The 13,209-nt window shown below is 42.7% G+C and overlaps 1 protein-coding gene across 1 annotated transcript in view; it reads left to right on the top strand.

Annotated features, from left to right (window-relative positions):
* Positions 1–2,845: 2,845 nt before the first annotated feature.
* The window catches only part of CHMP4C (charged multivesicular body protein 4C), a 42,618-nt gene continuing 32,254 nt past the window's right edge, over positions 2,846–13,209 (top strand). The window contains exon 1 of the mRNA XM_089660983.1: positions 2,846–3,177. Within this exon, the coding sequence (XP_089517109.1) occupies positions 2,976–3,177 (202 nt within the window). The 5' untranslated portion in view covers positions 2,846–2,975. The remainder of the gene's footprint in view (positions 3,178–13,209) is intronic.

Here is a 13,209-nt window from a genome sequence, read left to right as displayed (position 1 = left end):
GTGTCAGTCAGTGCCGCCTATCAGTGCCAGTCAGTGCTGCCTATCAGTGTGCATCAGTGCCGCCTGTCAGTGCCCATCAGTGCTGCCTAACAGTGCCGCCTATCAGTGCCAGTCAGTGCCAGCTAACAGTGCCAGTCAGTGCTGCCTATCAGTGCCAGTCAGTGCCGCCTATCAGTGCCACCTATCAGTGTCACCTATCAGTGCCCATCAGGACCACCTACCAGTGCCTCCTCATCAGTGCCCATCACTGCAGCCTCGTTAGCGCACATCGGTGAAGGAGAGAAATCACGTATTTACAAAATTTTATAACAGAAACTAAGAAAAAACTTTTTTTTTTCAAAATTTTCAGTTGTTTTTGGTTTGTTTAGCGAAAAATAAAAAACCCAGAGGTGAGTAAATACCACCAAAATAAAGCTCTATTTGTCTCAAAAAAATGATAAAAATGTTAATATGGGTACATATGCTGAAAATAGGCCTGGGCAGGAAGGGGGTATAAGTGCCCTCCAGGCAAGTGGTTAAAAAGCAGACACAGTGAGGTGCTCTGATCAGCACTACTAGTCTAAAGTGTGAGAGTTCATGAATTATTAATATAGCAGTAATTAATATACTGATAATTGTGGTGATGGTATCCGTGACACTGAGTGGTCAGCGTTGGGTGATATAAAATGAATAGTGACTGACAGTGAACATATATCAAATTCATTTATTTATTTACTTATTTCAGGTACTTATATAGCGCTTTACATATATATTGTACATTCACATCAGTCCCTAACCCTCAAGGGGCGTACAATCTAAAGTCCCTAACTCACATTCATACATATACTAGGGAAAATTTAGACAGGATCCAATAACCTACCAGCATGTCTTTGGAGTGTGGGAGGAAACCGGAGTACCCGGAGGAAACCCACACAGGCACAGGGAGAACATGCAAACTCCAGGCAGGTGGTGCCGTGGCTGGGATTTGAAACAACGACCCTAGTACTGCCAGGCGGAAGTGCTAACGATTTAGCCACTGTGCTGCCCAAATACTTCCAGGTGGAAGTGCTAACCATTTAGCCACTGTGATAAATGACACAATTGCGATAAACACTAATTATAAAAGAGTCCAGAAAATAAATCCATGAACAGGTGACATCCAGTGCTGGTGAATCCGTGAAAAGTACTCCTTTATATGCACTCACCAGAAGCGCATATAAAATGCGCTTGAACAGCTGGTTTCTTCCCCAGGTAAGTCAGGCAGCACACCCATCAGTCAATGAACAGCTGGTTTCTTCCCCAGGTAAGTCAGGCAGCACACCCATCAGTCATAGGACCATGAAGGCTAGGATGATCTCAGATAGGGATGATGACACCAAGCAGCATGAGAAATCCTGAGGAGTTAGCTCACAAAAGAGCCGGAGAACATCGGCTAATAGTGTAGTACTTTATTAAAGGTGCAGAGTATCCACGTGGAGAGTACAAACAAACAGTATAAAACAACGCACTAAGATGGCCGCCGGACCTTCGTGCGTCCCCAGCAGCGTGACATCAATGTGCAGGCTCTTTCCTGACGCGTTTTCAAAGGGATATGCCATATTGGCATTGCAGGACACATTGCCATGCACTTCAGTAATGTGCGGTTAAACTTACCTTTTACTGTGTGTTACTGCTACACATAGATCTTAAAGCGGTTGTGAACTCTACCTGCAGGTTTATGCGGTGCATACTAGTACGTTATGACAGACTTACCTTTTAAACTGAGCCCTCCAGAGCTGTCACTGCTTCTGGCACTTCCATGTTCATTGTTCTTCCTTCTGGGTTAGTGCTTTCAGGCCGTTTGAATGGCTGGGCTGCTACGACATCACTTCCATGCATGTGCGTCACAATTGCTGCATGGTGCTCTCTGTATTCATGACACACTCAGTATGCCCTGAATGCAGAGCGCAATGTGCATGCACAGTGACACCATCGGTTTGAGGTGATGTGACTATCCCCTAAATATCATAGGTTTAGGAGATATTCACAGTACCTACAGTAAAGACTTATTATAAGCTTACCTGTACCTACAAGTGTGGGAATGCAAAAAAAAACAAACAAAGATACATACTCACCTAGATGGCTGCAGCATTGATCTGGTGCTGTATGTATTCCACGCTGACTCTACACCAAGAACTGAGCGATCAAACACTGCTCCATTCACTGGTATGCTTTGAGCAGAGAGCAGTGACTGTCAGTCACTGCACTGTGCTCTGCCCCTCCAGCACACACAGGAGCACCGAACTATGGAGGGGGTGGGAGCGACCAGCTCAGGCTCTCAGCAGCATGCTGAGATGGAGAGCTAGCTGACAATCAGGCATCTGGGCTGATCCCATTATTATTGTCAGGATCCCTGCAAAGCCTGCACCAGCTCTGCAATGTCGGTTGACAGCGAACTTTAGCCCACTGTCGGCTGAATCTGAGTCACAGGAGTGCAGAACTGAGTGCTACGAGCTTTGGCCATACAGTATGTCCCCTTTAAGTTAGCATTCACTACTGCTTTGATAAATGTTTTCATTATTTTCTCATTATCATTCTAATATGATAGATAGAAGAAATCTGTCATTCATAATTACATAATTTCAGCTATTGTTGGGACATATTGTACATGGGATTGTGACTCTTACTTGCTAAAAGTAGCAGGGTTAGTCATTGTTTAGCTCTGGATGATGTCAGAGAAACATCTAATGAAATTTCATTTGGTATATGCCATGTGGTAGGTGTGAGATTATCAGACAGGTATTCAGCTACGTAACAAGTCACTTGATCATTCTAATCATACCCCACCCCACTGGCAGGTCAGCTGAAGCTGCATTTCAAGTTTTACTAGTCAGGAAATGACAGGTGTCTGCCTAGCAGGGCTGCTTTCCGTGCTTCTCTTCCTGTATCCAGATTTCTGAGAGGGACAATCCTGCTGAATGGCTTCTTTCTGACTGGGGAGGAAATAACACACAACCATGAGTAAAATCACCAAATTTTTCAAGTCCTCCGCTGGCTCTGGGTCTTCTAAAGGCAGGAAAGGGGCCCCCAGTGCCCAGGAGGCTTTGTTCAGACTTCGGGAAACAGAGGAGATGTTAACTAAGAAACAGGAATATTTGGAAAAGAAGATCGAACAGGAACTGGCCACAGCAAGGAAGCACGGAACCAAAAACAAGAGAGGTGAGCACATCGCCACCTTGCCAGGATCTTGTCTTTAGTTTAACCCTTCCTAACACTTTTACTAACAGTGTTCTTCATAACATGTAACTATGAACTCTTAAACTACCGTACTTCCGCTTCTTCAAAAAAAAAGTATCACACACTTCTTAAAAAGGAACCATGTTATTGTCTTTATAGTTGATTATTTATTGGTGCCTTGGGCAAAGTTTGTCTGGTGTATGTAAAATGGCTGTCTTGGACCTAAGGACATCCCCTTCTGCCTTGCTGTAGTGAGTGTGGCTGGCCTATTATATTATTCGTATGCTCAGGAGACCTTTGCTGAACAGTGTGTGCAGAACAGGCTTTCTCAACCAGGGTTCCCTGGAACCTTGGGGTTCCTCCAAAGATTGCTAGGGGTTCCTTAAGCAATGAGCATTTTCTGATTCTCAGATGAGCAACTACTGATAGTGGTGATCTTTTTCACTATCTGTAAGGAAGGTATTCTTTCACCTGCCCACCAATGCAAGGAGCATTCTTCCCAGTGGCCTCCAGTGTAATAGGGGCCTTCACTCTTCTACTATCTCTAAGACCATGTAAGGGGGCCTTTCTCCATTGAGTAGCAATGTAGGGAAGCATTTTACTAACCAACAATGTATGGTTGCACTGCTCTGACCACTAATGTAAAGGGACACTTCACTGGCCACTAATATTAGAGGCACTTCTGCATTGACTATCATAATAAGCAAGTGTTTCTCCACTGGGCACCAATGTGAGGGAAAGCTGCAATTTTCACAGTCTGCATTTATTTTCTGTCCATCATTACAATTTGTTTCATTTTCACTGAAAATAATTTTGTCATATTGATCAGCCCTGGGTGTCAAATGCACAACCTCACATTCCTTATCCTTTTCTTACTCCATAGCTTACCGTTCTCTTCATTTTATCAGTTTTTAACGCTTTTACTAACACTCCACATTCCTTATCCTTTTCTTGTTCCATAACTTACTGTTGTCTTCATTTTAACCCATCTTAACGCTTTTACTAATGCCCCACATTCCTTATTATTTTCTTATTCCGTAAATTCACAATTTTCCATTGTCGTCAGTTTAACCCTCCTTAACGCTTTTACTAATACCCCACATTCCTTATTCTTTTCTTTTTCAGTAAGTCTGCAACTTACCACTCACACTGATGCACCATGAGCTATACAGTAGATATAGTATTTATTATCAGGGGTACCCTGAGACTCAAAAGTGTTTTTAAGGGTTCCTTCAAATTAAAAAGGTTGTGAAAGGCTGGTGTAGAGGCCCTTAGTTTATATAAATACCTGAAAATTATAGGCTAAGCATGATAACAGCATCACATTAAGCCTCGTTGTCCATTTGTGATGCTGCTTTATATTTATTTATAGATGTAGAGATAAACTACGCTCCTATTGACATTTTCCCATTTCTATGTCCCCGTTTCTATGTATGTGATGTACCAGTCCATCGCTTTGCCTGTATGAGCTGCTGGTGCGCAGTATATTGCGGGTGGGCAGTCTGGAAGTGGTTAATACATTCTTTGCATTAAGGTGAAAAACCTTCCACTGTGTGTTCCCTCCTTTTCTGTTCCTAACACTTACCTGCCTCCTGTATTGATCCACCGCTGTGCTTGGCTGCAGGTCTTCTCTCCCTGTCTTCCTGGTCTCACAGGCATTGTTTAGAACAATGGGAGCCATTGGCTCCTGCTTCTGTCCATCAAAGCCAGTGAGGAGGGACCAGGAGGGGGATGGGGCCAAGCTGCACTGTGTGTGTCTATAGACACATACAGCCCGGCTCAGGACTGAGCCCGCACATCTACCCCCAAGCAAGTGGCTTGCTATAGGGGCAGACACAGAAGAGGAGGAGCCGCCAAGATTGCCAGCAGGGGGCCTCAGAAGAGATGGTAAGGGGTGGCTCTGTGCAATACCATAGCACAAAGTAGGTAAGTATGAACCTGTTTATTATTTTAATAAAAAAAATATACTTTACAATCACTTTAACAAGTCTACACTATTTCATAATAAAATCAGATCCTTGCTTAAGCCAGTCATGACCAGTTCTCTTTCAGCTATGGCGAGCAGCAAAACTTTTCTAAGCAAACCGCAGCCTTTGGGATTCAGGTCTATTCTTAGGACTCCGCAGGAAAGGCGTGCCTTGTTTTGTTTCTTTGATGGCTTTATGATTACAGCCATCATATTCTAGTTTGCTTTCTTCAGAGCCTCTGCCGGGAGAGGTGTTGACCTTAGATGTGTGTGAATTTCTTCTAATGAATAATGGAGTGCCTTAGTCAGAGAACAGAATCCTGAGGTGAAATACTATCCTGGAGAAATGGAAGAGACGTTTTGCCAGGAGATTAGAAACCCAGAGCTCTGGAAAGATAGGAGAACAGAGGAGCATTAGGAAGCCTATCCTCTAGAACACTATTGTGAATGCAGCTCACTATTGTGAGGCATGATTGTTGGTCACCAATACATGTAAATAAAACATATAGAACATAGCATATACAGTTGTGTTCAAAATAATAGCAGTGTGTTGAAAAGAGTGAATAAAGCTCAAAATCCTTCTAATAGCTTTTATTTCCATACACACAAATGCATTGGGAACACTACACATTCTATTCCAAATCAAAATATGAAGAAAAGTATATCAAATGTGGGTTGTTCCTCTAAAAAAATTGAAGAAAAGTGAATATTAGACTGTTCAAAAAAATAGCAGTGTTTGTATTCTTATTTACAAACTCAAACATTCACTATATAAACTGAAAAATGAAGATTTTGCTTTCCTTTGAATCACTTAATTAATATTTAGTTGTAGTCGCACTGTTTCTGAGAACTGCTGTACATCTGTGTTGCATGGAGTCAACCAACTTCTGGCATCTGTGAACAGGTATTCCAGCCCAGGATGATTGGAATACATTCCACAGTTCTTCTCTATTTCTTGGTTTTGCCTCAGAAACTGCATTTTTGATGTCACCCCACAAGTTTTCTATTGGATTAAGATCCGGGATTGGGCTGGCCACTCCATAACGTCAATCTTGTTGGTCTGGAACCAAGATGTTGCACGTTTACTGGTGTGTTTGGGGTCGTTGTCTTGTTGGAACACCCATTTCAAGGGCATTTCCTCTTCAGCATAAGGCAGCATGACCTCTTCAAGTATTCTGATGTATTCAAACTGATCCATAATCCCTGGTATGCGATAAATAGGCCCAACACCGTAGTATGAGAAACATCCCCATATCATGATGTTTGCGCAACCATGCTTCACTGTCTTCACAGTGTACTGTGGCTTGAATTCAGTGTTTGGAGGTCGTCTGACAAACTGTCTCCGGCCACTAGACCCAAAAAGAACAATCTTACTTTCATCAGTCCACAAAATGTTGCGCCATTTCTCTTTAGGCCAGTCAATGTGCTCTTTGGCAAATTGTAACCTCTTCAGCACGTCTTTTTTTCAACAGTGGGACTTTGCGGGGGCTTCTTGCAGATAGCTTGGCTTCACATAGGTGTCTTCTAATTGTAACAGTACTCACAGGTAACTTTAGACCTTCTTTGATCTTCCTGGAGCTGATTGTTGGCTGAGTCCTTGCCATTTTGGCTATTCTTCTATCCATTCAAATGGTAGTTTTTCGCTTTCTTCCATGTCTTTCAGGTTTTGGTTGCCATTTTAAAGCATTTGCGATCATTTTAGCTGAGCAGCCTATCATTTTCTGCACTTCTTTATATGTTTTCCCCTCTCCAATCAACTTTTTAATCAAGGTACGCTGTTGTTCTGAACAATGTCTGGAACGACCCATTTTCCTCAGAATTTCAGAGAGAAATGCGCTGTAACCAGCATGTACAACATTTGCTGCCTTCCTTCATTAAATAAAGGCAATAATTGCCACCTGTTTTTCAAAGAATGAATGACCTCACTGATAGAACTCCGCACTGCTATTATTTTGAACATGCCCCTTTCAATTAGTGATTCAATCACACAGAATCAGCAGCATGCATGTCATGACTTTTGGGTCTGTTGGATTTCTATTACTCTACTACACCTGCTAGTAAATTATTTGCCATGTAGAAATATCATTTCTACCAAAAACAGTGATTGAACAGGTTAGTGATGTCTGACTGCTATTATTTTGAACACAACTGTAGTCTTGTTACATAAACACTCATTCAGACAATAGCAAATGTCTTCATTATCAAACTGTTGGTCGTGTATAATTAGAAATCATTTCTTAAAGAAGACCTAAAGACAAATATTGGCTGTCCTACCAGCCCCATCACCCACTGTCAGAGCTGCTGTTAGAAACCACGGGGCCCCATAAAGTCAACCTGACAGGGCCCCCTCAAAAAAAAAACACAGTTTAGTATGCTTCAGTTATAAATTATCGGTACCAATCCCTCATTGCGTTCATTCAGGAAAGTAAAGGGCTTGTAAATGTGCTACATTTACCAGACCCTTCCCCCATTCTCCATCCTGAAGGAACCTTTTGCGTGACTGCAGTTGCCGGTGGAAAGAGTAGAGAAGCCAGCAGCACTGCAGGGGTGGGGGCACACAGGGGCCCTGGGGAGCAAAGGGAAACGTTTGGTGCACAGGGAGGGTGATGGATGCGGCAGGGGGGGTGAATTACTGGAATCAGTCCCATGTATGGGTCTCTCTGCAACAGATGAAAGCCAGCAAGAGGGAGAGGAGAAGAAGCCAGCTTTCAGTTGCTGCAAAGAGCCATACAGAAGATTGGTTCCAGTAATTTACCTCCCCCCCCCCCGCTGTGCCGATCACCCTCCTTGCCCACAAATCTGATTCACCTAGCTGCCTGGGCCCCGTACAGTAAGATTGGTGGTACCTCCTTATCCACGGCCCTGCCCCCTGTGTCACCTCTGACTGTCTAGGCTGCAGCTCTACAACTACTCTTTGGTGATTAAAGTGACTGTTGCTGGAAATGTATTTTCTTTTAACAAAGGGCCCCTTAGACAAGAATTATGTTCTTGATGTTGCTGTAGAACTGATGCATTACTAAGCTATACTTATGTCTAAGCTGTAAAGGCAGCACAGTGTTTGAATCCCAACCGTGACCTGGAGTTTGCATGTTCTGCCTGTATGGGTTTCCTCCTGGTCCTCTGGTTTTCCCCCACACTCCAAAGATAGGCTGGTAGGGTAATTGGCTCCTGTCTAAACTGGCCCTAGTGTGTGTATGAATGTGGGTTAGGAAGCTTAGATTGTACACTCCTATAAAGCCAGTTCACACCACAAAAATGTGTTGCAGATACTTTTTTTTTCCTTCTTTCTTTTTTTTTTCACTGTACTGGGGTCTGGTGTTTTTTTTTTTTTGCATTCTGGTGCATTTTTGATGTTTCTTACTACATTCCATTACAGTTCAGTGCAGGAAAAATGCAGCATGTGCTACTTTTTTTTCTCTGGAACTGGAGCTCACTGGAACTGACTGCACTAGTGTGAACTATGCCATTTGAATCCATATAACCTACTTTTCATGTATTTTCGGTACAGAAAAAAATACACTGGATTGCATGTGGTGTAGACTGCTCCCAAGGGCCATTTTTCTGCATCCAAAATGCATAGAAAGTAGGTTACATGGTTTTCAATGGCATAGTTCACATCAGTGCTTGCGTTCCCATGCGTTCCATTTCCACAAAAGTAAAAAGTAAAAGAAAAAGTAGAGCATGCTGCATTTTTCCTGTATTGGAAAGCAGTAAAACGCATAAACAAATACAGCTACATGCATAAAAAATGCATAAAAAACACACTAGACTATCAATATATTGAAGTAAAACAGGAAGAATGAAAAAAAGGATCTGTACCACATCAAAAACACACCAGAATGAACCAAAAACGTGTTGAAAACACGCATGCAGAGACACATCCGGAATAGATTTGGATTGCATTTTTGTGTTCTGAACTGATGAGAATGTGCAATATATATGTAAAGCTCTGCGTAAATTTACAGCATTATATAAGTGCCTGTAATAATAGTAATAATAAAACACTATTGGAACTGTAAGTGTAAGACATGCTATTGGTTTCTGTTGGTGAATCTTTATGAAAATCCTCAAACTTTTTGAAAAATAAAATGGGCCCCTGCAAAAGAACACTGTACTTACTTCACTAATGGCCACTGACTCGAATTGTTGCTTTCCTGAAGATCTACAGTATGTGTGCTGCAGTTTCTTCAGCATCCCAAACACTTCAGGTGTGTCAGATGCCTCGTCCCCCACTGTGTGCTGTGGTTTCTCTTTACGGCTTCTACATGATTACTTCATGCTGTTGTAAAGTAGTAGCTAGGAGATGTGACATGTCAGGAACTCTTTTTGTGTGGACTTGTACAGTTGCATATAAGTCTCGTCTCCTTAAAGAAAACTTATGGTCCTGAATTCATACCGCAGGCACTTGTGGTGCTGAGACTCATAGTAAATATCAACCACATCTTTCATGGTTGAAATTGACATAGTTTATAACTTTTGATACTTGACTCACTTTTGTCCACCAATGTGCATTCCTACTGGCCCCTGGGGATGCCCATAACATTTGGTGGCCAATAAGAAGGCAAGGAGGTAAGCAAACAATCCACAACAGTCAATCGTTGTGTATGTTTTCATTATACCTGGGTGCACACTGGATATAAAGTTAGGAATGGTACGATAATTACCTTAAAGGAGTGACGAGCCTCAGTCTTTACATGCAAGCTAGGGTATGTACATATATTTGACCATATTAAGTTAAAGGAAGCCTACCAGGCCATACCATGAGGAAATTCAATAAAACACTAATAACACTTTAATGACGGTATGGCCCCTTTAAAATGACCAGTTCCAGATTCAAAAATCCCTGTCGCCAGTTTCCTCAGCTTTACTGACGTGGCAGATTCTGGTAGTTCGGCTAGTTTCACAAAGTGGTGCTACTACTGCAATAAATTCAACAATCAACAATTCAGTTTTTAGCTAATGAAGCTAGAGGTAATTAAGACGAACTCTAACTTGCTGTACAGAGACAGACAGAGCGTCTGTCTCTGTACACTGTGAAGAAGAATGGCATGTTTTCCACCCTCTCCCCACCTGTCACCACTGTTGTCAAGTCAAGGACACAATTCACAGCCAACAGGTTCCTAGCAAACAGTGATGCTGAAAATGGGTTGAACTTTATGGGGAAGCTGAGGGACTAGTTCCCTATCAGGTCCACTTGTGATTGACCGCAGGCAGTGGGCGGATTCTATAGCCAATTGCAGGCTTTCTGTTGGCTAATGATCAGCCCACTGTCAATCACAAAGAGAGAACGGACCTGATAGAGAACTAGTGTCTCTGATTCCCCATCAGGCTTCACCCACGCAGCCACAAAACTCCTCTGTGTGCCCCTGCATACAGTGCTTGCCACAAGTTAGTTTATCAGTTTTCAACAGATACAGAACCTGTTGCCCACTCTGACATTTACCATGTGGAGGCAAGACGGAATTCTAAAGAGGATCATAGATGCTGGTTATGATTTACAATGAATGTCCTACAGCTTTGCATAGGAAATGTACTGTATATCTCCACAGGGTCAACTCAATGAAATACTTTGGCTAATGTACATTGACAGTGTAACCACAACTCTATTCATGAATGACCTAAGGTTTCAGTTATGAAAGGCACCTGTGCACACCTCTGACACCCATAATGCAGATGGCAAATGTTATTAAAGAAGTATAGACAAAGCTATTTTAACTATACTTCCTCAATGGATCACAGGAGTGCAGTTAGTTCTATCAGCTGACATCACAGAGCAAGTCCAGGCTCTGAAAGGTACCTTGGGCCAGCATTGGCTCAGCCTCTCGGCAATATACATAGAGCCTAAGACATCCCCTCCTGCCCCCTCCACAGCCCACCACTCCAGTAAATGCTGGAGGGGCAGAGCAGAGAGCTGGAGACTGACAATGCTGGCTCTCTGCTCAGAGTGGAGGGGAAGAACTGAGTGATCGCAACCTTTAATCACTCAGTTCTCTGTGCAGAGCTGTCGGGGAACAGACGCAGCATTGCTCAATGCTGCATTCACCTAGGTCAGTGGTCGGCAAGCTGCGGCTCGCGAGCCGGGCGCCCGCTCCCCTCCCTCCTCTCGGGCGGCAGGGACTCTACAGCGTGATCCAAAAAAAAAACAGCCAGGGCAGCGCGCTCAAATGCAATGATTGCCCAGTCTCGCTGCCACTCACATCCTGATAGCCAGTGATTGGCTGTCAGGATGTGTGTAGGCGGGGCAGCGTGACGAACGTGAGAGGAGCTAGGCTCCTCTCACAGTCCGCCCTGAAGACCGGAACGGCGCGGGAACACGGCGAGAGGAACGCGCGGAGCAAAGGTAAGTGAATTGACACAGGGGGGACTTACTACTTGCTACTTACTTACTACTACTATATGAGGGATGAATTAATATGGGGGATGAATTACTATAGGGGGGATGAATTACTATGGGGGATGAATTACTATGGGGGATGAATTACTATAGGGGGGATGAATTACTATAGGGGGGATGAATTACTATATGGGGGATGAATTACTATGGGGGATGAATTACTATATGGGGGATGTATTACTATATGGGGGATGAATTACTATGGGGGATGAATTACTATATGGGGGATGAATTACTATAGGGGGGATGAATTACTATAGGGGGGATGAATTACTATATGGGGGATGAATTACTATGGGGGATAAATTACTATATGGGGGATGAATTACTATGGGGGATGAATTACTATGGGGGATGAATTACTATATGGAGGATGAATTACTATGGGGGATGAATTACTATATGGGGGATGAATTACTATATGGGGGATGAATTACTATAGGGGGGATGAATTACTATGGGGGATAAATTACTATATGGGGGATGAATTACTATATGGGGGATGAATTACTATGGGGGATGAATTACTATAGGGGGGATTAATTACTATATGGGGGATTAATTACTATATGGGGGATTAATTACTATGGGGGATGAATTACTATATGGGGGATGAATTACTATGGAGGATGAATTACTATAAAAACTTATTGAAACTAAAAACAGTGTACCATCCTATGTATTTTCAGTTTTAAAAATGTGGCTCTCAAAATAAATTTCAATCGTGGTTTTGGCGAGATTTGGCTCAGTTGAAAAAAAAGGTTGCCCACCACTGACCTAGGTGAATACATTTTTTTTCTCTTTTAATAATACTTCTCTTTTAATAAAAATTGCAAATCTTTTAGTAGAAGTTGATTACTGATCTGATACTTTGCTGCTTTGCAAATATATCTTGTGTATATTTTGTTTGAATGTAGCAGTCTTTTATACTCATCCATGATGTGTTTTTATCATCTCAGAAATGGAAAACTTTAAATCTCTTACAAATTACACGTTTTGTTCAGGTTTGTTTTTTTACATTCGGGATAATCTCTGCTGTCTTTACAAGTATACATCTATACTGCAATTTTCAGTCACTTTAACTTCTCTCATACACACCCCCTTTGGCTTGGCCTTTGCTGTAATTATATTTTATCAGAGAATGTATCTTCTCTTGCTTGCTGACTCTGGGGGCTTTAAAAGCAAGCTAGTAATGTGGCCCACCTCAGCTTGACGGAGAGGAGCCTTCTATTTGCATCTCTATATGCACCCTTAACATACACTGAACTGTAAGGCCTCATTCTCATGGGTGTATCAATGCTTTCCCCTTTGTGAGGGCTGTGTTTGTCTACATGGGGGTGCACAGGTGTTACCTGAATCCCTGTGGAAGCAGTCTCATTGATGTCAATTGGGACACAGCAGCTGCATGGTCACTGCTCCCAATTTGAAATCTGTGCCAGTGAACAACCCCGAATGCACACTATTTGCGTTTAGGGACACACCCCGACCCACACTGATGTCAAAGCAACAGCTGTGTCCATGCAGCCCCTGTGTCCCAGTTGACATCAAAGAGACTGCCTGCATGGAGATTCACGAAGCACATATGCATCCCCATACAGGTAAACATGGCCCTTACATTGTGTACACATAATGAGGCCCAAAGCCTCATTCACAC

Source organism: Staurois parvus, unplaced genomic scaffold, assembly GCF_062004578.1.
Source record: "Staurois parvus isolate SC_StPar_1 unplaced genomic scaffold, SC_StPar_1.0 ptg001302l, whole genome shotgun sequence".
Classification (NCBI taxonomy): Eukaryota; Metazoa; Chordata; class Amphibia; order Anura; family Ranidae; genus Staurois; species Staurois parvus.
This window is presented reverse-complemented; position numbering and strand designations above follow the sequence as displayed.